At 44.0% G+C, this 25821-nt stretch overlaps 1 protein-coding gene across 1 annotated transcript in view; it reads right to left on the reverse strand.

Moving 5' to 3' along the window:
- cep192 (centrosomal protein 192) overlaps positions 1-25821 on the reverse strand; it is a 90935-nt gene that overhangs the window by 19160 nt on the left and 45954 nt on the right. Inside the window, exons 29-40 of the mRNA XM_056286954.1 lie at positions 17905-18045; positions 16426-16489; positions 16044-16183; positions 15112-15204; positions 14766-14884; positions 14112-14306; positions 13522-13612; positions 9345-9524; positions 8575-8835; positions 7611-7732; positions 6836-6945; positions 6391-6553 (exon numbers count right to left, since the gene is read on the reverse strand). Coding sequence (XP_056142929.1) covers positions 6391-6553; positions 6836-6945; positions 7611-7732; positions 8575-8835; positions 9345-9524; positions 13522-13612; positions 14112-14306; positions 14766-14884; positions 15112-15204; positions 16044-16183; positions 16426-16489; positions 17905-18045 — 1679 coding nt within the window. The remainder of the gene's footprint in view (positions 1-6390; positions 6554-6835; positions 6946-7610; positions 7733-8574; positions 8836-9344; positions 9525-13521; positions 13613-14111; positions 14307-14765; positions 14885-15111; positions 15205-16043; positions 16184-16425; positions 16490-17904; positions 18046-25821) is intronic.

Consider the following 25821-nt stretch of genomic DNA (forward strand, 5'->3'; position numbering starts at 1 on the left):
ATGCACTTGTCTTCTGGGACAAAAACCATGACAGATTTCCACAACTCGGCACTGAAGGTGTTGTCAGTTCCAGCATCCTCTGCACCAGTTGAGAGGGTATTTAGTAGAGGAGGCATCATCATGAGGCCCCACCGAGCCCGTTTAGGTCACAAAATGCTTCAGGCTCTAATTTTTCTGAAGTGCAACCAAGCTTTTGTTTAACCTCCTCATCCCTAGAGCCATGCAGGATCATCCCATCTCACCCTAACCCTGGCCCAGAAATGGGACCTTTGAGGTCTTTCACAACTACCCCTTTGTGAGTGTATTCTTAGTGTTAAGCTCAGACTTTTAAGGGTTTTACGCATTTTGTTCATGCTTGGCATGCCACAATTTTCAGTTAAATTATTCCTAGTTAATTTATGCTTTAATTTTATGAAGCAAAGTTGTTATGGCTGCCCAGGAGAATTAATACGTATAAAAGGACATTGTCTGGCCTTCTCTGTTGTTGTGAAAGTTCTTCATAGCCATGCACCTAAGTTGTTTTTTCTTTTTCTATGTGAGTGTGCTCACTTTTTTGCATCTTTAGAAATCTACATGTCTTTTATAACTCGTGCAAAAACTAAAAGAAAGTGTATCTTATTTCAGATGATGTATTTATCTGTTTACACTTAGGCACAATAATTCAACAAATCCAGATTAACATCTTCTTGCAAGATATAAACAAAAAAAGACTTAATTGCTTGAAAATGAGTCAAAATAGCTGGCAAAGCACCAAAATGCAAAATGTTCAAGAAAATTATTAAACAATACCTTGCTGAAAAGAAATGTTGCTGTTGCATTTATGTAAACGCAAACTTGATTAAAAAAAGATACTGGTCATTTGTTCTGTTTTGTTGTGATTTTTCTTTGATATATACAGTCTTGGTCTTGTCTCGGTCTCGACCTCCAAATGTCTTGGTCTTGTCTTGGTCTCGACCTCCAAATGTCTTGGTCTTGTCTCGGTCTCGATACTCTCTAGTCTCGATAATGTCTTGGTCTTGGTTGGTGCGGTCTTGACTACAACACTATCAGAAACTACCTGGCTGGTTTGCCGTGGCCAGCGGGTCTTCACTTCAGTGGTCGAAAATGCAAAAAAGTGAAATTGACCGTTTCTACATGGAACATTCGGACCATGTTGGACAACCACACCAGACCTGAGAGAAGAACTGCATTGATTGCTAAGGAGCTAGAGAGATACCGCATTGACATTGCTGCTCTCCAAGAAATGAGGATTGAAGGCCACGGACAAATACAAGAGAGCAACTACACCTTCTTCTGGTTTGGAAAGGCCAATGGAAGGATAGATGCTGGAGTGGCCTTTGCCATTACCAACAGAATTGCGTCCAGATTGCCCACTCTACCATTAGGAATCTCTGAGAAGAATGAGTCTCCGAGTCCCTGTGGGGGGAGAACGCGTCTCATCATTCTTCAATTTGTATGCTCCAACTATGGCGTATCCAGATGAAGACAAGGAATCTTTCTACCAGAAATTGGCTGAGGTAACGGACAGTGTACCAAGGGCAGACAAACTTCTCATTTTAGGAGACTTCAATGCAAGGATAGGCAAAAACCACTTAACCTATGAGGGTGTCATCGGAAAGTTTGGCAAGGGCAATAAGAATACCAATGGCGACCTTATGTTGAATTTCTGTGCTGAGCGTGACCTGTCTATCACAAACACCTTCTTCTCTCAGCCTGAAAAGAACTACTTCACATGGACGCATCCAAGATCAAAGCATTTCCATTTGTTAGACTACGTTGTGACTCACAGGGCTATCTTGACAGAAGTACTCTCAACAAAGGTGATGCGTGCAGCAGAATGCTCAGCTGATCACTACCTGGTCCGAACACAGTTGCGAATGAAACTAAAGATGAAGTCATGAAAAGCACCCTGTGAAGCACCAAAGCAACTGGATACCAACAATCTAGCAAGCACAGAACATCAAATGAGACTAGCTGCAACAATCACATTCACTCTTCAAGATGAAGAAAGGGTTGCAACAGGCGCCAGCAACGTTGAAGAATGCTGGACACATGAAAGAGACGATCTATAATTCGGCAAAAGAGGTGCTTGGTCATCCAAAAAGAAAATCGCCTGACTGGTTCCAGGATCAAGATGAAGCAACCCAACAACCGCTACAGGAAAAGCAAATGCTTCACAATGCCCATCTGAAAGAGAACTCTGAGAGGAGTCAATCGACCTTCAAGGCAATTAAAGCCAAAGTTCAGAAGGAGATTAGGGTGATGAGGGACAACTGGTGGAGCAAGAAAGCAGAAGAGCTGCAGGCCTTAGCAGATCGAAATGATATGCATGGACTCTTCTCTGCGTTGAGAGCCATCTACAGCCCAAGAAGCAATACGATAGCACCCGTAAAAATGGCAGATGGAAGTAAGCGGTGTACTGACCTGAAAGAGATCACAGAAAGATGGAAAGAGCACCTTTGCACCCTCTTGAATCAAGAAGGATCAGCTGATCCAAATGCATGCCAGTGGCTTACAAGAAGGCCGATAAGAGAAGACCTTTGTGAGCCGATCACAATGGCTGAAGTAGAGAAAACACTTAAAAGACACCAGAAGTGGGAAAGCACCAGGACAAGCTGGCATCCCATCAGACATCCTGAAGCATGACGGCACAATACTTAAGTCAGAGCTACTAAAGCTCTATAATTCCTGCTGGCAGAACCTATGTCTTCCTTAAGACTTCAAAGATGCTCTGATTGTGACCATCTACAAGAAGAAGGGTGAATGAAGCGATTGTGGAAACCACCGTGGGATCTCACTTCTGTCGACTGCTGGAAAGGTCATGGCTAAGATCACACTGAACCGGATAAAGATCCTTTCAGAAGAAGTGTTGCCTGAAAGTCAATGCGGTTTCAGATCTGGCAGATACACCACAGACATGATCCTCACCCCGAGAAAACTCCAACAGAAAGCGACCGAACAGCATCAGCCACTTTACATTGTTTTTGTGGACTTTTCAAAAGCATTTGACACCGTTGATAGAGAGACACTGTGGAAAGTGCTAGAGACTTATGGCTGCCCCCAGGAACTGATCAGCATCATCAGACTTTTGCACGATGATATGGCAGGGAAAGTATCAATTGGAGGAGACGTCAGCGATGCTTTCAACATCAAGCGTGGAGTGAAGCAGGGAGGTGTGCTTGCGCCGACCCTATTCACATTATATCTCGCTGCAGTCCTAGAAACAATGTCAGCCAACTTGAGAGGTGGCTTGTACATCAGGATCCAAACAGATGGAAACTTCTATAATCTTGCGAGACTAAAGACATCTACCAAAACAAGAGAATTCTGTGTTCGAGAGTTTCGCTTTTCAGACGACTCAGCTCTGGTTGCCAATGATCCTGGAGAAATGCAAGAAATAGTAGCCCGCTTCTCTTCAATGGCTACCCTCTTTGGACTGAAGATCAACGTCTCCAAAACAGAGCTTCTGTACCAGCCTCCCCCTCAAAAAATCCCCAAAGAAGGTCAGCCCAGTATTTTGGTTAATGGAGCAACTCTGAAGACCACTGAGTGCTTTACCTATCTGGGCAGTGCTGTGACAGATACAAACTCCTCTGACTTAGAAGTGGACAGAAGAATCCAAGTGGCCACGAAAGCCTTTGGTGCCCTCCACAAACGAGTTTCGTCCCACCATGACATCAGTCTGACAACAAAGATCAAGGTCTACAACACAGCTGTTGTCCCATATCTACTATACGCCACTGAATGCATGACCCTGTATCGCAAACACATCAAGAAGCTCACCAGCATACAGCTTCATCATCTGCAAAAGCTGCTGCAAATCAGATGGGCAGACAAGGTGCCTGACGTGGAAGTATTGAGATGTGCTGGTATTGTCGGTATTGAAGCCCTAATAACAGCCTCCCAGTTCAGATGGGCTGGTCACATGAGAAGAATGCCAGACAACTGCCTACCAAAAGAGGTTTTCTATGGGGAGCTGTGCCAGAGAAAAAGGAAGCAGAGAGCCCAGAAGCTACGCTTCAAAGATGTGCTCAAGTGCCACATGAAGATCTGCAGCATAGATGACTCCAGCTGGGAGACAGTGGCCCTGGACAGACAGAGATGGTGCTCCACAGTAAGGCAATTGAGAACAGCTGTTGAAAAAAAGAGACAAGAAGCCTATGATAAAGCCCACCATGCAACACATAACAGACCAACTCAAACAACATTCATCTGTGACAAATGTGGACGATATTGTCGCTCTAATGCGGGCCTGATGGCCCACAAGCGTGCCTGCCGAGCTTAAACTGCATCCCAGTCATCATTGTTTTGATGGACTGCCGAAGAATGTTGTCCAATGTAGGCTACGTGCCTGAATGAAGCCCCGGCTATTGTGACTATTTGTGGTACACGCGCTTGTTTGCCTTAGCATGTTGAATGCTTGAGAAATGTGAATAACCAAAATAAATAACTATCAGCCAAAAAAATTAAAAATTCTCCAATGGTGAATTTAGCCCATTGCAAAATTCCAGATGTATTCGTCTATTGGCCCAACCCTAGCATAAACATACACTACCGTTCAAAAGTTTGGGATCACATTGAAATGTCCATATTTTTGAAGGAAAAGCACTGTACTGTTCAATGAAGATAACTTTAAACTAGTCTTAACTTTAAAGAAATACACTCTATACATTGCTAATGTGGTAAATGACTATTCTAGCTGCAAATGTCTGGTTTTTGGTGCAATATCTACATAGGTGTATAGAGGCCCATTTCAAGCAACTATCACTCCAGTGTTCTAATGGTACAATGTGTTTGCTCATTGGCTCAGAAGGCTAATTGATGATTAGAAAACCCTTGTGCAATCATGTTCACACATCTGAAAACAGTTTAGCTCGTTACAGAAGCTACAAAACTGACCTTCCTTTGAGCAGATTGAGTTTCTGGAGCATCACATTTGTGGGGTCAATTAAATGCTCAAAATGGCCAGAAAAAGAGAACTTTCATCTGAAACTCGACAGTCTATTCTTGTTCTTAGAAATGAAGGCTATTCCATGCGAGAAATTGCTAAGAAATTGAAGATTTCCTACACCGGTGTGTACTACTCCCTTCAGAGGACAGCACAAACAGGCTCTAACCAGAGTAGAAAAAGAAGTGGGAGGCCGCGTTGCACAACTGAGCAAGAAGATAAGTACATTAGAGTCTCTAGTTTGAGAAACAGACGCCTCACAGGTCCCCAACTGGCATCTTCATTAAATAGTACCCGCAAAACACCAGTGTCAACATCTACAGTGAAGAGGCGACTGCGGGATTCTGGGCTTCAGGGCAGAGTGGCAAAGAAAAAGCCATATCTGAGACTGACCAATAAAAGAAAAAGATTAAGATGGGCAAAAGAACACAGACATTGGACAGAGGAAGACTGGAAAAAAGTGTTGTGGACGGATGAATCCAAGTTTGAGGTGTTTGGATCACAAAGAAGAACGTTTGTGAGACGCAGAACAAATGAAAAGATGCTGGAAGAATGCCTGATGCCATCTGTTAAGCATGGTGGAGGTAATGTGATGGTCTGGGGTTGCTTTGGTGCTGGTAAGGTGGGAGATTTGTACAGGGTAAAAGGGATTCTGAATAAGGAAGGCTATCACTCCATTTTGCAACGCCATGCCATACCCAGTGGACAGCGCTTGATTGGAGCCAATTTCATCCTACAACAGGACAATGACCCTGAACTCACCTCCAAATTGTGCAAGAACTATTTAGAGCAGAAGCAGGCTGCTGGTATTCTATCGGTAATGGAGTGGCCAGCGCAGTCACCAGATCTGAACCCCATTGAGCTGTTGTGGGAGCAGCTTGACCGTATGGTACGCAAGAAGTGCCCATCCAACCAATCCAACTTGTGGGAGCTGCTTCTGGAAGCTTGGGGTGCAATTCCTCCAGATTACCTCAACAAATTAACAGCTAGAATGCCAAAGGTCTGCAATGCTGTAATTGCTGCAAATGGAGGATTCTTTGACGAAAGCAAAGTTTGATGTAAAAAAAATCTTATTTCAAATACAAATCATTATTTCTAACCTTGTCAATGTCTTGACTCTATTTTCCATTCATTTCACAACATATGGTGGTGAATAAGTGTGACTTTTCATGGAAAACACAAAATTGTTTGGGTGATCCCAAACTTTTGAACGGTAGTGTATATAAGAGCGACATTATTGAATTTTGGGAATGAACATCATTATGACATTGTAACACAATTTCCAAATCATAACACTAAGATTAAACTTCTTTTCCATGTCCTTGCCCAATGGTTATTAACTCCTGTCTTCCCCAAGTGGTCCATTTAGATATAGCCAAGATTAAGATACAGCAGGTTCTTGCATGTTGTGTTTCAGTAATATTTCATGTATATGACAGTACCTTACTGTTTCCAGGGCTTGCTTAGCAGATGCTTCCACAGGCTCAGTGTGGTCACTCTCCCCAGTATCTGAACTCTCTGTGCTGCCCATCAGAGATAGGACTACCTTACTCATATTCCCATAGAAGATTTGGGCTTCGTTGGGTCTCTGCGGCAAGTCATAGGCTACAGAGAAAGATCAATATCAGTGAAATATGTGGCCCAAAATATATTATGGAGCTCATTCAAGGAACTCCTTTCCAAAGTCCTGGATCTTTTTTGGATAAATTAGATTCTGGTATTATCCTTTTTTTTAAGAAAGGAGTAACAGTGCCAACAATTCAGTTATCAACTAGTCCAATAGTTTTTGTTCAAATTATTTTAGCATCGGTTTCTCACTTCAACCAAATCCAGCCAGATCTCAACTCTTCCATTGGCAAACCAAGATCCATTACAATAACATCTTACTCTCTGTAACCTGTTCCTCTCCTAGGAACTTTGTGTTGAATTCAATATTTTTCAGCAAGCTATTCTCAGAAAGAACCTTCTTTCCAGCCTCCGGCTTACTCTGCAACAACCTGAGGGAAAAACAGGATACAGGGGCAAAAAAAAACAAAAAGTTCATAAATAAACAAAAAAATAATTTGATCCAATTCAATGCTAATTGGGTCCGTTTTAACCAACTCAATCTGCTTTATCAATGCTTTGGGAATATTATGTGTTATCTTAAATTATAGCCCAGCTCATATCATCTCTGATGGAAACTAGCTGAACAAAAGAAACATTGTCCTGCAGTTGATGCCAGGGCAGTGAATGGTACCACTCGGCTGAATGAGAAAATTTAAACCCTATTTCTCTATAATACTCCTTTTGACAATAAAGGAAACTCTATTAGAGAAGTACTTTCACGTGGGCGTCTCATTGTGTAAAACAGTACTTCTATGTCATCCAAAGGAGTTGAATCAAGTGCAACTGGACTTGGTATATATCCGTGAAGATGTTTCGCCTCTCACTTGATTCAACTCCTTTGGATAACCATGACCTGGATGAATGAGAACATTCACAGACATACTTCTATGTCACATAAAAGTAACAAACGGTGTCTTGAATCCCAAAACACTCAATGAACTATCAGATTGTTATGCGTTATAACTATTTACTAGTTTCCCCCTAGTATCTTTCTGAATACTAACCCCAAACACATCCACTTTAATAAATAAAAAGAATTGGCGCATTGTCTGACCTCCGGTACTGCTGCCTGGATACTTCATCGCCACAGAAAAGACAGAGGGTAACCAGCAGTGCATTTGCTGATTGACAAAGGGAAACCTCTCTTTGGGTGGACTTGATCATTACTGTGATCACCTAGAAACACGTACACACATCGAAAGGGTTACATTTCAGCATTGACAGGCACCACCAAGTAGGATTTAAGAAGCTGGCGATGAATCAAATTAGTATTGATGGGATGAAATTAACAACAGCTTCCACACCAAAACCTTGAACAAGTATGCTCTTCTTTAAGATGTATGGAAGTGGGTACTGTAAATTTGAATTCCCTCACCGTCTAACAATGCTTCAATTACAATGTGATTATCCAAAGGAGTTGAATCAAGTGCAACTGGACTTGGTATATATCCGTGAAGACGTTTCGCCTCTCATCCAAGAGGCTTCCTCAGTTCGTGCCTTTCTGACTAGACCGAGCTAGCCTGACTGGCTGGTGATGAGACTCCTCTAGGAGTCGTTGTCAGAGCTGTTGATATGCGTGGCTCTTTGTGATCCAATGTTTACCAACGCCCGTTGCTAACAGAGCCATAGATATCTAGAGAGCCACTCATATATATACCTCTGTTAGCGACGGGCCTCTTGGATGAGAGGCGAAACGTCTTCACGGATATATACCAAGTCCAGTTGCACTTGATTCAACTCCTTTGGATAACCATGACCTGGATGAATGAGAACATTCACAGACATACAATGTGATTATTTTATTTCAGGCATTTTAGGTTTCATTGACAGGACACCATAGATAGACAGAAAACAGACAAAGAGTGTTAAGGGATGACATGCAACAAAGGTCCCGAGCTGGACTCCAACCCAAGATGTTGCGATAAGGCAAGAGCCAATGGGGTGTGCGCTCTAACAGCTGAGCCACCAAGCTGCCATACAATGTGAGTCTTTAATATCAGTTCAATCTGCTGTCCCACCTCTTGTGTCCTCGCCTTCAGGACAAACTGTGATGGGGAGAGGCTGATGACAGAGGGGTCCATGATGGAGCGCGTCTGCATGTCAGAGTAAGCCTCAGCTTTGATGAAGGCTGCTCTGGAGCCTGTGTTCCTCACACACAGACACACCTTGCTGACTTGGCCAACAGCAATGCCCGTTAGCGTGGCAACATAGCCATCTGCCCGTTTCCTCAGATCCTCCAGGATGATGTTGCTGGTGCCACCATAGCCTGAAAGAGGAATCTGAGACAACATAGGAGCAATCTTGTGATAGTCACTATTTCTGCAGATTTCATGCACAGCTTGAATAAAGGCAGTTACAAGTCAATATAATAACAATCACAATGAGTGGAAGAAAAAGTAGCCGAATAGCAAAGAGAGTGTGAAGAAGCTGATGAGTATAAGCCAAGCTTTAGAACAATTATCAGAGTACATGGGAGAAGGATGGTACCAACTTAACACAAGAATTGCAAAGCTGTGTGCATTAATAACAGTAAAAATATACAAATATTTACAAAACGTATACAATAGGTTGAAAAAAGTTGATGAATCAGTAATGAAAAGAATGACGACAGAATGTGTCTGTGCCTGCACACATCACAGAATCAAAACTATTTAAGATTTATGAAAAGCTTGCAGAAGCGGTAGTCAGAAAAAAAATGCAAGCATGACAAAAAGAACAAGAATGACGAGAGGAAAAGCATTAGCAGGTGATAAAAGAAACCAGAAAGTTGTTAAAGTCAGATCCTCACTGTAAACTTGACCCCTGGCTGTGAGGGCCTTACTCCAGATTGTTTGATCTCCAGCTTGGCCAGCATACAGGCAACCCTGGTGGGTGCAAAGAGCAAGTGTACCGTCATGTCCTCTTTAGGACGAATTGACAGCTCCCCGTGTCTTGTCAAACGCTCTTCTGGACTGAACATACTCTGGAGCTGAAAGAGAGAAACACATTGCATGTGAATTTTGTTGATTTCACAATTAAACTTCAACAGCTGAACAGATATACTGTAAAAAAAAAAAACCCAAGAAAAAAAACATGTCTTTATGCATGTTCAATAATCCAGGTAAGGAAATCACAGAAAGTTGAATCAGTTCATCTGGAAACGTTAATTAAGAGAAAAGTTTCATCACTCATCTTAATGACATCATCAGTCTCAACTGACTGTAAGTATCTTAACCTTTATAAACAATACAGTTGCATAACGACCGAAAACGATTGGTTTCATATGCAAATTGCTGTGACCATTAACTACAGTTACAATGGCAATGTATACTATTCACAGAGGATGCTATTGACAGAATTTGGTACCACAGATTATACCCAGGAGGAGCTACACCTAGTCTGTATGGTTTGCCTGAGATACATAAAAAGGATGTGCCATTATGGCCTATTGTTTGTATGTTTAATTCCGTGACCTATAACATCTCTTAGTTTCTGGCATCTATTCTTAACCCATTGGTAGGCAGTAATGAACATCAGTCAGAACACTATGGATTTTGTGGATAAGGTGAGGGGCATCATCATGGAGGGGGATGAAACAATGGTCTCTTGTGATGTTAAGTCTCTCTTCATATGTGTTCCTGTTGATGAAGCAGTGGAGGGAGTCCATATGAAATTAAAAAACGACCCCACCCTTAGCAATAGGACCACCCTTAACACTTGTCAAGCGTGTCTGCTCCTGAAACTGTGTCTTCAGTCTACGTACTTCACATACAGGTGGCAGTATTACAGGCAGAAGCATGGGTGTGTTATGGGTTCCCCAGTTTCACCTATAGTGGCCAACTTGTATATGGAGAAAGTGGAAAAGAGGTCTCTGATGTCCTATGCAGGAACAATACAAAGCCATTAGTTAAGATTTGTGGACGACACCTGGGTTAAAATTAAATCTCAGGATGCACCACATTTCACTGACCACATTACCTCTATGGACAATCCCATCAATTTCACCAGTGAGGATGTGAAAAATGACAGATTAGCCTTCTTAGACTGTGAAATAGCAATTAATAATAATAATTTTATTTATATAGCACTTATCTAAAACAATGTTACAAAGTGCTTCACACACACAAAAAAAAAACCCAAAACAGATAAAACCAGACAAGGCAAGAATAAGAGTAAGATCAAATAAGAGTAAAAATAAAAACAGTAAAAATAAAAACAAATATCAAACATTTGTAAAGGCTTTCATAAAAAGAAAAGTTTTGAGACAAGATATAAAAGAAGCTAGAGACTTAGTTCGTCTTAGCTCAGCAGGAAGAGAGTTCCCATAGTGTGGGGGCTCCAACAGCAAAAGCCCGATCACCCTTTGTAACAAACCGAGACCTGGGAATAACTAGCAGGGCTCCATCTGCAGACCTTAATGGTCGAGGGGGGACATACCAAGTCAATAAATCACAAATGTATAAAGGAGCAAGACCATTTAAAGCCTTAAAAGTGAGCAGTAAAATTTTAAAATCAATTCGAAATATAACGGAGCCAGTGTAGGGAGGCAAGCACAGGAGTGATATGGTCATGCCTCCTTGTCCCGGTAATGAGCCGAGCAGTGGCATTTTGTACAAACTGCAGACGGTGGAGGGAGCCCTTGCTGATACCAGAATAAAGTGCATTACAGTAGTCGAGTTTGGAAAAGATAAAAGTGTGAACAACTTTTTGCAAATCGGCAATGGATAAAAATGACCTAATTTTGGGGATTAGGTTGAGTTGAAAAAAGCATGACTGAACAACATGTTTAATTTGATTGTCAAAACTGAGGTTAGCATCAAATATTACCCCAAGATTCATAGCAGCCTGCTCAATACTACGCGACCGACCACCAAGATTAGTGGCAAATGGAGTGATGGAATTTTCGGGACTGAACAGAATGACCTCAGACTTATCATCATTAAATTTAAGAAAATTCTTGGACATCCAGGATTTAATGTCAGTGAGGCAAGTTGTGAGATTTAATAGGGCGCTAGGATCTGTGGGTTTTAGTGGCATGTATAACTGAGTGTCGTCAGCATAAAAATGGTAGAGCACATCATGATTCTGAATGACCTGGCCAAGGGGCAGCATGTATATGGAGAAGAGAAGGGGGCCAAGAACTAAGCCTTGAGGGACGCCACAACTCAACTGAGCCACGAAGGAGGTACAGTTACCCAGAACAGAAAAACTTCTGTTGTGAGGTAAGAGCGTAATAAGTTAAGAGGCAAGCCCTTGATGCCAGCCCAAGTCTAAGTGATGTAGGAGGATGTTGTGATCAACCGTGTCTAAGGCAGCACTTAAGTCCAAAAGAACTAAAATCGAGCAGTCACCTCTGTCTGCATTCAGCAGTAGATCATTAGTAACCTTAACTAGAGCTGTCTCAGTACTATGAAGTGCTCTAAAACCAGACTGGAAACTATTAAAAACAGTATTAGTGTTCATAAAAGAAATCAACTGAGAAGAAATTACTCAATTACTCAATTAAACTCGATTACAATTAAATTACTCACTCAGTTGGTGATGGGGGACATTTGATTGTTGATGTTTACTGTAAACCAACACATACTGATCAGTATTTAAGGTTTGAATCTCATCATCCACTGGAGCACAAACTAGGAGTCATCAGGACACTGTACCGCTGAGCTGAAAACGTCCCCACTGACACAGAGGCCGGGGAAGGGGAAAAATCCAACATTAAACAGGCCCTGGTTAAGTGTGGTTATCCTAACTGGGCATTTGTCAAAGCCAGGAAGATGCCCAAACAGTGCACCAGCCGATCGAAGAGAGGAGAAGGACAACAGCTGCCTAAGCAGCTGGTTTTTGTGCAGATGATGATTTTATACTTATCAGTTGCATTAACTTTTTATTGTCTACCCTGCTTTGTTTTGATTTTATGCTGTCCGATACAGTGCTGCTTTTTTTTTTTAACTGTGTAATGTAAGGTGTCATTGAGTGCTCTGAAAGGTGCCAACAAATAAAATGTATTATTATTATTATTAAGCGTGAACCAGTGGTGATTCCGTTTTTGGCGGGAGTGTCTGAACAGTTGAGATGCATATTTTCCAACCACTGTCTCAGTTGCTTTCAAACCCAAAAACAAGCTGTGCCAGAAATTGGTCCACCCCAAGGATCCAGTCCCCTGGCACAAACAGAGCAATATAGCGTATGCTGTTAAGTGCCAGGAGGATTGCCGTGAACTGTATGTACATCAGGGAAACCAAACAGATGCTGGCTAAGAGAACAGCACAGAAGCACTAACACGTTAGGCCAAGACTCCACAGTCTACACCCATCTACAGGCCAGTGGCCACTCTTTCAAGGATGAGGATGTGCACACCCTTCACAGGGAGGAAAGCTGGTTCGAATGGGGAGTCAGAAAGGCCATCTACGTGAAGAGGGAATGACCATCCCTGAATCGAGGGGAGGGATAAGAGTACATCTGTCGTCATCTTACAATACTGTGATTGCAACTATTCCCCAATCCCATGAATAGTACACATGGTCATTCTAACTCTAGTTAATGGTCACAGCAATTTGCATACGAAACTGACCATTGTTTTTGGTTGTTATGCCACTGTATTGTTTATAAGGGTGGAGATACCTGCAGTCAGTTCAGACAGAAGAGATCACTTAGATGAGTGATGAGACATATCTGTCAATAAATGTGTCCAGATGAACCGATTCAACTTTGTGGGGGGAAAAAAATTGTTTTCTTTTATTATTATCAAACTACTATGCAATGAACAGTATAGAATACCAGGAGAGAGACACACAGCTAGATAGACACCGAGAATGAGAGAAAGGGAAACAAAGGTTGTTTGAACCCACAATGTGACATTCAGCAAGTCTGCTGAGCCACAACTGTGGTTCTTCTAAAGTAGATGAAGATCCATCTCCGTCTAAGATTTCTGACAGCTAAAAGGGGAGTCAATTTCAACAAAACAATGTGGGTTCAGAAGAATCTACCTGAAAACAATCTTGGTCTTGACCACGGATCAGCAGTCGGAGTTGCTGGGACATATTGGAGGAGTTGTTCCTTAAAACCAGCTTCTTTTGTCTGAGAAATAGAGACAGACACACATTAATCGTCCAAAATGTCTAAAATTGACCATTTCAGAAATACTGCTGTGATACCAAATAAGGTTTCTGAAACTAGTTTTATAAGAATGCCTCTTGACAAAAAAACAAAAAACCCATAATCATCAGGACATTCTAAAGCTGCATGAGCCACTAAACTCAATTGATGGTTGCACTTGTGTAGAACACATCCTAATGTTTTCTTAATGTCTTCGAACCGTGCTTCTTGACCAGTATAAATCAATTTTTGATTATTTTGAAATGGCTTTTGAGAAAAAAAACATTCCCTGTAGATTTCCTCTGTCCCTTCTCATGAATAACATTATAAATGACTAATGGAATAAGAGGGATCTACGGGCCTCGAGTTTTAGTGGTTGTTTTTCAATGAATAATTAACATTTTCACCTGCAATGCTTGTGCATTTCTTCATTAAAAAAAACAAAACAATATAGGATTCCTAATTAATCAAGGTATCTCACACAGCTCTTCCAAGGGTGACCCCTCCCCAGGCCACAAACTGTTTGTTTGAGAGGATAGGGGGTACATCACTTGCCACCCCAGGGTGCAAAGTAGTGGCAGTGGTGGCAGGCTTGTCACAGTACTCTGGGATCACCTGTCCTTTCAGGGCCACCTCATACTGAGGGCCTGATGGCAGCACCAAGATAGTGAGGAGGCTGCAATAAAAAGAAAAAGTAAAAAAGGTCATTAATTTCAATGATTGTGTTAACATGTCTCTATATGCTCTGATAATACTGAGGCACATGACCTTTGGGACTAAGGGTGTTTATCTCTCAGCTATTCACATTTGAAGATGCATATAAAGTGCCTATCCAAAATGAAACATAATCTGTAAATGAACTATAAATCAAGGCAGTTTCAATAAGTGCTTACATGCTCTCTCTATTTAAGTTAAAAAGAAAAAGATTTTTTTTTAAAATTGTACTGGATACCAGTTGATGCCAATCCTATTTCTATTAGCAACACAAAGGCATTTTTATGTATCCTTTACATATACATCCACTTGTCAAACCTTTACAAACAAAATATATTTATGATATGTAAATAAGGCTCTTTACAATATAAGTGAAGTGGAATGAAATGTTTCCAAAGTAAAAATAAAGATGTGTTCAGACCCCGCTCTGCATTTCTTGCTGCCCTGTGCAGTGAAGGAGACCACAATCCCCTGCTCCTCTCCTGCTCTCAGAGACAGTTCATCAGGCTTCACTGAGAAGCAGTCTTCAAGATCACTGATCTGTAGAGATAAACACAGAGAGGACGAAGGGTGTGTGTGTGTGTGTGTGTGTTGGGGGGGGGTTAAAAGTGAGAGAACAAGTGAGACCAAGACAGGGAGGGGAGAGGGGGAAGGAGAAAAATGTCAATAAACCCGGCCCCCACACCAGGTTGCAGAGTCTTAGCTAATATATTACAGACGCTTACCCAAACCCCTGAGCTAATAAGAAAAGTAAAGGTCAGAATTACCTTGAGTTTCAGCTGCACGTCAACGTTGCCTGCATTCTTTAAAGGCAGTGTCTGTTGACTAGATTTACCCAATGCAGCGGAAAGGCTGACAGTCTAGACAAAATAAGTCCAAAAAAACAGGTCATGGCCCCCTGAGTTAAGGCTGTACAAGTTGAAAAAGTGAAGACTCAAACATTAGAATTAAAAAACTAAATAAGACTATGTATACCTCCCAAATTAAATTGGCTATCTGAAAATGTATAAACTTAGTTAATCATGAATAAAACTTTATAAAACTGTCTATACAAATACAACCCTTAGGTCTCTATAGTAAACTAATTTTTAAATAAAACTTTAAAAACTCTTCAAAAGTGTCTGGGTAGCATAGCGATCTATTCCATTGCCTACCAACACAGGGATTGGCGGTTCAAATCCCCGTGTTACCTCCAGCTTGGTCGGGCGTCCCTACAGACTCTATTGGCTGTGTCTGCGGGTGGGAAGCCGGATATGGGTATGTGTCCTGGTCGCCGCACTAGCGCCTCCTCTGGTTGGTTGGGGCACCTGTTCAGGGGGAGGGGGAACTGGGGGCGAATAGCGTGATCCTCCCACATGCTACGTCCCCCTGGTGAAACTCTTCATTGTCAGGTGAAAAGAAGCGACTGGCGACTCCACATGTATCAGAGGAGCCATGTGGTAGTCTGCAGCCCTCCCCGGATCGGCAGAGGGGGTGGAGCAGCGATCGGGACAGCTCGGACGAGGGGGGTAATAGGCCAGATACAATCGAGGAGAAGGGGGGGGGGGGCCTCCAAAAAAAAAACCTTCAAAAGAGACCACTGCAAAAGTCAAGTCACGAAGACTTACTCAACCATGAACTATTACAATATTACCTGAATGACAAGCCAAGGCAATGCATAGTGGATTGTATTTAGACCCTTCCCCACACTATTAGCTACCTGTAGGTCCTTAGGCGCATGGACCCTTGCTGTTCCAGACCTGGCCCTGAGGGGAATGCTCCTAATGACATGACTTGGACCAGGACAGTCCAATTCAATGTCCACCCGAGCACTGTACTCATCCGCTGGACCTAGATTTCCTAACAAACACAACCAAGTGCAATTAGCATCAGCCAAAATAACAATGATTCTTTCTGTGGAAAATGTTCTGGTTATGTTGGCCTGGGGGGAAAAAAATTGTTGTCCAATATCTATTAAATCATAAATCAGGATACATAAATAAATGCTTTAGTGCTATGTCCAGCTATTAGTACAAAGGTAATATAACAAGTAAACATCTTCTAATGGTACTCAAGGACAGGATTATAAACACCTGTGTTACCTGAAGAGGTGTTGTACTTCTGAGGGGCTCTGAAGTGAAACCAAACCATGAAGCTTTCTGGGTTCTGGAAAAAGTTAAATATTACAATAGTGATCCTAAACGGCACAATGATTATCCCTATCAAGACACAGTAGGATGGTGAAGTCACCACTATGCATTATGAAGACATGGACAAGCCATCAAAGCAAAAATCCAAACAAAATGTCAGCTTAACTCATTGCAACTTATTGAATACTCAGTTTCTTTGGCTTTGCTCAGTAGATTACCCTACACTCTGACCTTCCTTTGTAGGTGATCAAGCAAAAGGAGAATGCTTTTCTTTTGAGTATAAATAATTATATTATCATCCACAAAACGAAAAAACTTCAGTAAACTAGTCGTCATATATCCATTTAGCAAACATACTGCCCTGAATATTTACCTGTTGTACCGAAAATGTTTTAAAACAAACTGAATTTTTCTTTTTAAATTTATTTCTGATTTTTCCCTTTTTTCTCCCAATTTAGTGGCCAATCAATCCCTATTTTTTAGCTCAAACACCCACCCTCGTACTACATGCGTTCGCCAACTGCATCTCTCCGGCCAGCAGTCTCGAAGGAGACGCCTCGCCACTTTCGTGACGAGGTGAATCCAGGCCAAACCACGGCTTCTTCCGACACACACACACAGACGCATTCATGTGACGAACACAAGCCGACTCCGCCCCCCTCCCGAAGACAGCGTCGGCAATTATTGCTGCTTCAGAGTCCGGGCATAGTCGGATCTGACGAGACCGGGGCGCGAACCCCGGACCCCAGTGGGCAACTGCATCGACACAAAGCCGACGCTTAGACCGCTACACCACCGCGGCCCCAAAACCGAATTTAAAAAAAAAAAAACATAAAACAATTACCACAACCGGACTAACACACTAGTCTTTAAACACCAAGCTTCATGATTTGAGCTACAGTGTTGCCTCCAGCTCAGATGGACATCACAGGGCACATGATTGCCAATGTTTTTGGGTGGGGAACCGGCAGGGGTAACACGTCCCATAAATGCAATTAGCGACTCCTACAGTGGTGGGGGGTGCCTACACAATTGCATGTGGATCTGTGGGAAATGGCATAAGCCCCCCCACAGGTTACGTTCCCCCAAAAAAACTTGCAGCTGGCAAGTGAAAAGAGGCAGTGTGCAACTCCTTGTGTATCAGAAGATGCACATGGCAGTTTATCCCCTCTAACAACCGTAGGCAACATGCAACGGCAGGATCTTAGAACAGGAAATTGATTACAGGAAACTGGGAGAAAAAGGGGAGAACCTACTACATACACAAAAAAAACCCACAGCTAAATGAAAACGCAAAAAAATAAACCACAACCAAAGTTCATCTGATTATAGGAAGGGGAAGGAAAATTTATTACAACTTCAAACAGAAGTGAACTTAAATTGATATGCACTGTGCAACGGAGAGGGGGGAATGAACTTGTTGATCCTCACCTCATCATAGCTGGCATGCAACACATGATTAATCACTGATGGAGAAGACGACTGGGTCATGTGACCTGCCTGGAGCGGCCCCTCAGCTGTCATGGCGACTGGGTTCTTTGAGAAAGTGAAACATCGCCAGGCCATAGCATTCTTCCATGGAGAGATGTAAATATTGAACACATTATCAACCATCATTCTAATGGCTTCATTTCGTCTTTTTTTTTAACACTAGCTATGACAAGCTTGTTTGTCTAGCAGGGCTTTGAAGTGTGCTTGGAATTTTGATATAATTGTTATTCAACTGGATTTGATAAACAAATAATAAAACAAATACAAAGCACAAAAGTGACTTCAGAATGTTAACAGCCAGATTACCTTGGTTTACTTTGACTTATAACAAGTAATTCTTTCTTTCTCTCTCAACATCCCCCTCTGATATGGTGCAAGTGTATAGTTAAAGGTAGAACGAGTAGGATTTTCCTAAAAACCAGTGTATAGACTCCATCCATTATTCAAATTGCTTATCCTGCTCTCAGGGTCGCGAGGATGCTGGAGCCTATACCAGCAGTCACTGGGCGGCAGGCGGGGAGACACCCTGGACAGGCCGCCAGACCATCACAGGCCGACACACACACACACACACACACACACACACACACACACACACACACACCAAGGGACAATTTAGTATGGCCGATTCACCTGACCTGCATGTCTTTGTACTGTGGGAGGAAACCGGAGCACCCGGAGGAAACTTTAGGTTATTTCCGTAACCCTGGTTCTCTGAGTAGCATGAGTGAGATATCTCACTGTTGGGATATGCCCCCTCGCGTGGCTGGCAGTCATGACGTCTGCGTCAGGGCCCTGTGCCATATATATGACTGACACACCATCACTCATCATTCAAAACAAACACACCTCTTCTCACTTCACCCCAGCAGCAAGAAGAGCAGTCTGGTGAGACATCTCACACTACTCAGAGAACCGGGGTTACGGAAGTAACCTAAAGTTCTCTTTCATAGCATTCGTTTCGATGTCTCACTATGGGATATGGAGACTTCCTTATTGCCAGACAAGCTTATCTCAATGACTGACCACCAGCCGCCCCCCCCCTCACAAAGAAGGGTGTGGATGAGGCAGGTCCACTGAGGAACCCACGCTCAAGAAAGCATCAGCAAGGCTTGAAGATGTAACATCCAACTTATAAAACCTTGCAAATGTGAGGGGAAATGACCAGCTAGCTGCAGCGTAGATATCCTGGATAGAGACCCCCCCCTAAACAGAGCCCAAGAGGTCACAAGACTCCTAGTAGAATGTGCCCGCAACTCAGCTGGAACAGCGAGAAAGTCTTTGTTTGGCGATGGGCTTGCCTCTTTGGGGCTTAGCCCAGGACACAAACAACTGATCCCCTTTCCTGAAGGCCCTTGTTCTCCCCACGTAATTGTATAAAGTGCAAATTGGGCACAACATATGCAGCTACTGCTGCTCCACAGAGCTGTGAGGAGGCGGCGGAAAAGCTATCAGGTCCACTGGCAAGCATGGATTGACCACTTTAGGGATGAAAGCAGGATTAGACTTCAAGGTCACCTCAAGGTTCCCCGGGGTGAACCGCATACAAGCAAGATTCACAGACAGAGCGTGAATATCACTCACACGCTTAGCCGTAGCCAACGCCAAGAACAAAGCCACCTTAAGAGACAACATTTTCATGTCTATGTGTTTGAGTGGCTCAAAGAGATGACTGGTGTGGGCCTCCAGAACTACAGTCAAATCCCAGGAGGGTGACATAGACTTAGAGGTGGGTAACAGTCTCCGTATACTCCTCAAAAACCCGAGAAACAAGGGGATGCTGGCCTGCCAGCTTACCATCAAAACTGACATGGCAAACGGAAATATCCAAAGGAGTTGAATCAAGTGCAACTGGACTTGGTATATATCCGTGAAGACGTTTCACCTCTCATCCAAGAGGCTTCCTCAGTTTGTGCCTTTCTGACTAGACGAAGCTAGTCTCGTCTAGTCAGAAAGGCACGAACTGAGGAAGCCTCTTGGATGAGAGGCGAAATGTCTTCACGGATATATACCAAGTCCAGTTGCACTTGATTCAACTCCTTTGCATAACCATGACCTGGATGAATGAGAACATTCACAGACAAGCGGAAATAGCAGCAAAGTAAACCTTGACAATAGAAAATGCCTTCTTGTCAACCAGGTCCTGTAGAAAGGACAAAATTGCACCAACTGAACATTGAAAGGGAATTTCCTGTGCACTAGCGCACCATTCCTCAAACACTCATAAGTCATAAATGGACCTGGTGGATGATGCTCTGGCATTCTGAATTGTATTAATGACACTCTGTGATAATCCAGTATGTCTTAAATTAAACCCCTCAAGGGACAGGCCAACAGGGCGAGCCGCTCTGGGTGGGGGTAAAATATCTGCCCACACATCTGAGAGATGAGGTCTCTGCACAGTGGGAGGGGCCACGGGCGATCAGAGAGGAGCTGCTTCACTTCTGCCAGCCAATGCATGGACGTCCAGTGAGGAGCGATCAAAATCAGGGAAAGACAATTCTCCCACACCCTGAACAATGTTGGGGGAATCAAGACCAGTGGGGGAAACGCATATAACGGAACGCGTGGCCACTCGTGCGCGAACACATCCACTCCCAGCGGAGTACTCTTGTCGTGCAGGGAGAAAAACAATGGCCACTTTGAATTCTTCCCTGACACAATCAGGTCCACTGCTGCGCGGCTGAACCGTGTCCAAATTTAATCCACTACAGCCGGGTGCAGTTTCCATTCTGCGTAAAGGGGATTCCCTCTGGACAAGAGGTCTGCACCCAAATTTTGAATCCTGGGGACGTGCATCGCTCTCACAGAGGAGATGCACATCGCTCCACAATATCAATTTGCATGCCAATATGTATGTGCAGCTGTTGGGAGCGCAGACCTCCCTGGTGGTTGATATAGGCCACCGTGGTCGTATTGTCCATCCTCACCAGCACGATGCCCCCGGAGAAAGGGCAGAAAATGTTTTAATGTTAGAAACACTGCCAGAAGCTCCAAGTAGTTTATATGGGCGTGACGGAGATGTGTGCTCCAAACCCCATTTACTGCCCTGCTTTTGAAAACACCGCCCCACCCCGATAGTCTGGCATCCATTGTCACTACTTTCCTGGCCAGTATCGCGCCCATATGCACACCCTCTGTCAGGAGAGACAGCTGTTTCAAGGGCGGAGTGCCAGAGTGAACCTGAATGTGTCCACTCTCTCGGTTGACAGGCCGGCCGTGTGGGTGAGCGAATTCAACGTGAGACCCAGAAAAGCTACATCCTGTCTCGGTGTTAACACACTCTTTTCCCTGTTCACCACAAATCCCATCTCGGCCAGGTGTGTCAACACAATGCCCATGTGCGTAACAGCCTCCTGCTCCGAGCTTGCCAGCAGCAGCCAGTCATCCAGATAGGTGGCTAAGCGGATGCCTCGCTCCCTTGAGGGGAGCTATAGCCACTTTCGACACATTTCACAAACACCCTCAGGCTCAGTGACAGGCCAAATGGGAGTAGTAGGTACTCGTACACAGTGTCCTAAAATGCGAACCTTAAATATTTCCTGTGTGGAGGATAAATTGGGATGTGAAAATATGCGTCCTTCAGGTCAATCGATGTGAACCAATCGCCCAGGCACACCAAGCCTATCAAGGCTCTGTGTGTGAGCATGCGAAACTTGTATCTCCTGAGATACTTGTTGAAAGCAGGCAGGTCCAGAATGGGACGAATGCCACCCCCACCCCCCCTTCTTTGGGACTAGGAAATACCTCTAATAGAAACCCTCTAACCTCTGCTCGTGTGGCACTATTCGTATAGTGTTTTTGTTTAACAAAGCAGATATTTCTACCTGTAACACCAGGGCTGACTCTTCCTGAGCACTGAAAGCAATGATGCCATTGAAATGAGGAGGCACTGTGGCAAATTGAAGTCTGTAGCCCCTGGCCAGTGTCTCAACACCCATTCTGACGTTGTACATGTTTTCCAACTCTCTATCATGAAGACTGAGGTGCGTGAGGCTCTGTCTGATCTAAATTATCTCTATCTTAGCAGCCGATAGTGGTCAGCACACCCGGGTGCTACTGCGCATGCGCGAACTGATAGACTCGGGACAGCTTGCCCTGGGCTGCTTCACCCCAGAGAGGGCATTGGCCACCTCTGGTGGTGTTATAGGGGGAAACACTGTTTTGCAAATTTGTGTTTAACTTTTTCCCTTTTGAAAAAAAAAATGCAACACTGCGCCCTCGGCTGTGTGCCCGGATGCGTCAGTGAATGACCTTTTTTTTTTCAGCGTGTGTGTGTGCTCATGAGACTTGAATGTGGCTTTGAACAATCCCATATTTGAACTGAGTCTCGTCTCCTCTTGGCTGGGATGCACGAACTGAGCTCCGGGTCTGCACGCCACCGAGAGAGAGGACTGGCACTGGGAGATTCCTCCCCGGACACACTGGAACGCTGGACTGCCAAGGAAGAAGGGACGGCTGGCACGTCCGCTTTACGTGGGGGACAGAACTATAAGGCTTCGTCTTCCTTTTTCTTTACCTTGCATCTCTTTTGCATGGAAGCGAGAGCTGAGCCAAATATGCCATCAGGAACAACTGCGATGTCCAAGATGTCCCCCTTCTCTTTATACGACAAGTTTTTCTGATTGAGCCATCTTGCCCTCTCCTGCAGCACCAACATCAACATACACTTCCCCGTGGCCTGGACAGCGCGTCACTGGACACGCAGTCAGATATCTGCAATCGTAGTAATCTCATCCGACATGGAAGCGTCGGGTACCTCGGTCATGTCGGCAGGGAGGGTGGGTGGTCTGGATGATGTAGCTGACAACCGTGGGTGGAGGTGGGCTGCCATCAGCGGCTCAATGGGCAGCATGCGGGCTATGGCATGCTTATCCATCTCTTTAAAATCCATGGTAGACACCCCATGAATGGGGATCTTGCTGGAATATGGATTTTCATTCCATGAGATGGTGACTTCTTCCAGGAACTCGGGGAACACCAGGAGAAGCTGTCTCCCAGTCCGACTGGCCTGGGGCAATTTCTTCCCCTCGTAGCGGGACCTGGGAGCCTCCGCAACGACAGTGGACCATGGGATTCCTAGTCTCTCCACAGCACGTTTACACACATCGCGCATGTCAGCACTAGGCCGAGGCTGTGCAGCCTCACCCTCACCTTTAGCAGTGGACAGGCATGGAGAGCTGGAATTTGTGCCGGGGGAACGAAGGAAAAACTATCCTCGTCATCCTCCTCCAACACCAGAAAATCCTTGCCCTCTGATTCTCTGTCCTCCTCAACCACACTGAGCTGGGGTTCCTCGAGGGTGGGACCGGAGAGAATAGAGTCCTTATCCGAGAGGCTAGCCTGGCAGACTAGTCGTCGGTGGAGGCTCTTAGCCATGAAGCGAGCACAGTGAGCGCATTAGCCAGGGTTGTTGACAGTGGCTCGGGAATGTTCCAGCCCGAGACACGCGGAGTAGACCTGGTGTGCATCTTTGCCTGAAATTTTGTTGTTTCTGCAGGTGCACAGGCAGGCACCTTCACCTTGCTCCAAGGTAGGAAGCAGCTTGGCAGCTTTATCCATTTAGCTGGCATGCTAAATTTAAAATAATCATCTGAAGTGATAATTTTGTTAGCTAGCGCCAATGGTTGGCAAGCGGTGAGGTGACCGCAGGTTCCCGGTATCATTAGCTTGCTTGGACCAGCAAAGTTAAAATGTTAGCTAGCTTGTAGAGCAGAAATACTCCACTGTTTGAGGACAGGCTGGAGTAAAATAATCTCGTTAGCTAGCTTCAACAGCAGTGAGGTGACTGCAGGTTCCCGGTATCGTTAGCTTTCTTGGAGTAGCAAAGCTAACGTGTTAGCTATCTTGTAGAGAAGAAATACTCCGCTGTTTAGGGACAGACCAGAGTAAAATAATGTCGTTAGCTAGCTTCAACAGTGGGCAAGTGGAAAAGTGACCGCAGATTTCTAGTATCGTTAGCTTGCTTAGAGTAGCAAAGTTAACGTGCTAGCTAGCTTGTAGAGGCAAAAAATACTCCGCTGTTTGGGAACAGGCCAGAATAAAAAACTATCTATGGTAAAGGCAGTCGGACCAGTATTTCTGCGGCTAGCATTCGGCGACGAAAGTGTTCGCTCCGGTCTGAGTACAGTTTAATTAGTCAGCTTTGATACGGGTGAGATTAGCTTGCTTCTAAAGCGAGAAGAGGTGACTGAATGACGAGTGACATTGCGTCAGTCATATATAAGGCGCAGGGTCCTGACGCAGATGTCATGACTGCCAGCCAATCAGGGCTGGCATAGTGGTACAAGTGCTTCTGTGAATACACGAGGGGGCGTATCCCATAGTGAGACATCGAAACGAATGCTATGAAAGACAACCCACGCATACACAGGGAGAAAATGCAAACTCCACACAGAGGATGACGCAGATGTATAGACTCATAAAAATAATCACTCTCAATCATCACTTATGAACTAAGGCTGGGTGTTTGTCACGGAAGTCGCGGGTGTCACGGATTCCGTGATTCTCGCCATTTTTTTTGCCATGTCCGCGATTTCCCCAGTTTTTAGTGCTTTCCGTGATTTTTCTACAGTTTTGAATGGTAGCCTAACTGTCAATCTTAACGTAGCCTACAGTGTGATCTGTATAGGCACTAAGCATTTTAACCATCACTTCTGAACAGCATATAGCCTAGCATTGTACATTTTGACCTACACTCCGACCCATAGATTGTCCCAATTAGCGGAAGTTTACAGTGTAATGTTACGTTCCCATGGTTACGTTAGAAGTGCGAATGAATGAACAGCTAACGTTAGTCACGGTCCGATCAAAAACTTCAAAATGAGTAAAACTGCAAAGACCTCCGCTAAAGCACGATCCCTACAATATCCAGAAAAAAACTTTTCATGTCAGTTGTGGTTTTTTATTTTGCTCAGTGTGTAACATCCCGGTGGACTACACTTGAAAAGCAAGTTGCGACAAGCATTTGCAGACAAATGTCCATAAAAAGAAAACCGCAGATCGGGCCATTGAAACCGAGAAGAGCCGAAAACTGTATCAGAGCAGTTTCAAGCTAAAACAACCGCACAATTGCATAGACAGAGTGAGGTAATTAAACTTACAGAAGCTTTCACTTCAGCCAACATCCCCTTACACACACTGGACAATGTTGGCCTTAAGTCCTATCTGGAAAGCAATCTCCGTGACATCGGAGTAATTCCAAGTGCCTGTCAACTCCGACGCACCTACCTGCCTAGCATATTCGCGAAACACGTGAACGAGATCAAAGACAAACTCAAAGTTTGTGACGGAATTAGCATTGTTGCTGACGAGACCACTGATGCCGAGGACAGATACGTTCTCAACATACTGGCTGTATTAAGCAAACCCGAGTGCGAGGAGGAGTTGAAATTGGATGTAATTCTGTTAGATTGCGTGGTTCTAGACAGTGTCAATTTCAAGACAGTAAGCCAGGCCATACAGGATACACTGACAAAATATGCGGTCCCCTTCTATCGAGTCACTGCAGTTGTATCTGCAGTGACTGTGTATATGACTAAGGCATGGGAACGAGGAATGAAACCTCTCTTTCTAACGCTGTCCATATCACCTGTGTTGCACACCTGTTAAACTTGGTGGGTGATGTATGGCGCAAGACATTTAAGAAAGTCAACGATCTGGTTGTGGCTGTGAAACAGGCGTTTATAGCTTGTCCCGCGCGTAAAGCTAGATTCCGCATGTATCTCCAGGAAAATGAGAAAACTCCATGCATTCCACCAACACCTGTAATAACGCGATAGAACAGCTGGTTTGAAGCAGCCTTATTCCACATGAACCACTTGGATGACTACATTTACTTCTTTGAGGAAGAAAGAC

The sequence above is a fragment of the Lampris incognitus genome, chromosome 9 (genome assembly GCF_029633865.1).
Source record: "Lampris incognitus isolate fLamInc1 chromosome 9, fLamInc1.hap2, whole genome shotgun sequence".
NCBI classification, from domain to species: Eukaryota; Metazoa; Chordata; class Actinopteri; order Lampriformes; family Lampridae; genus Lampris; species Lampris incognitus.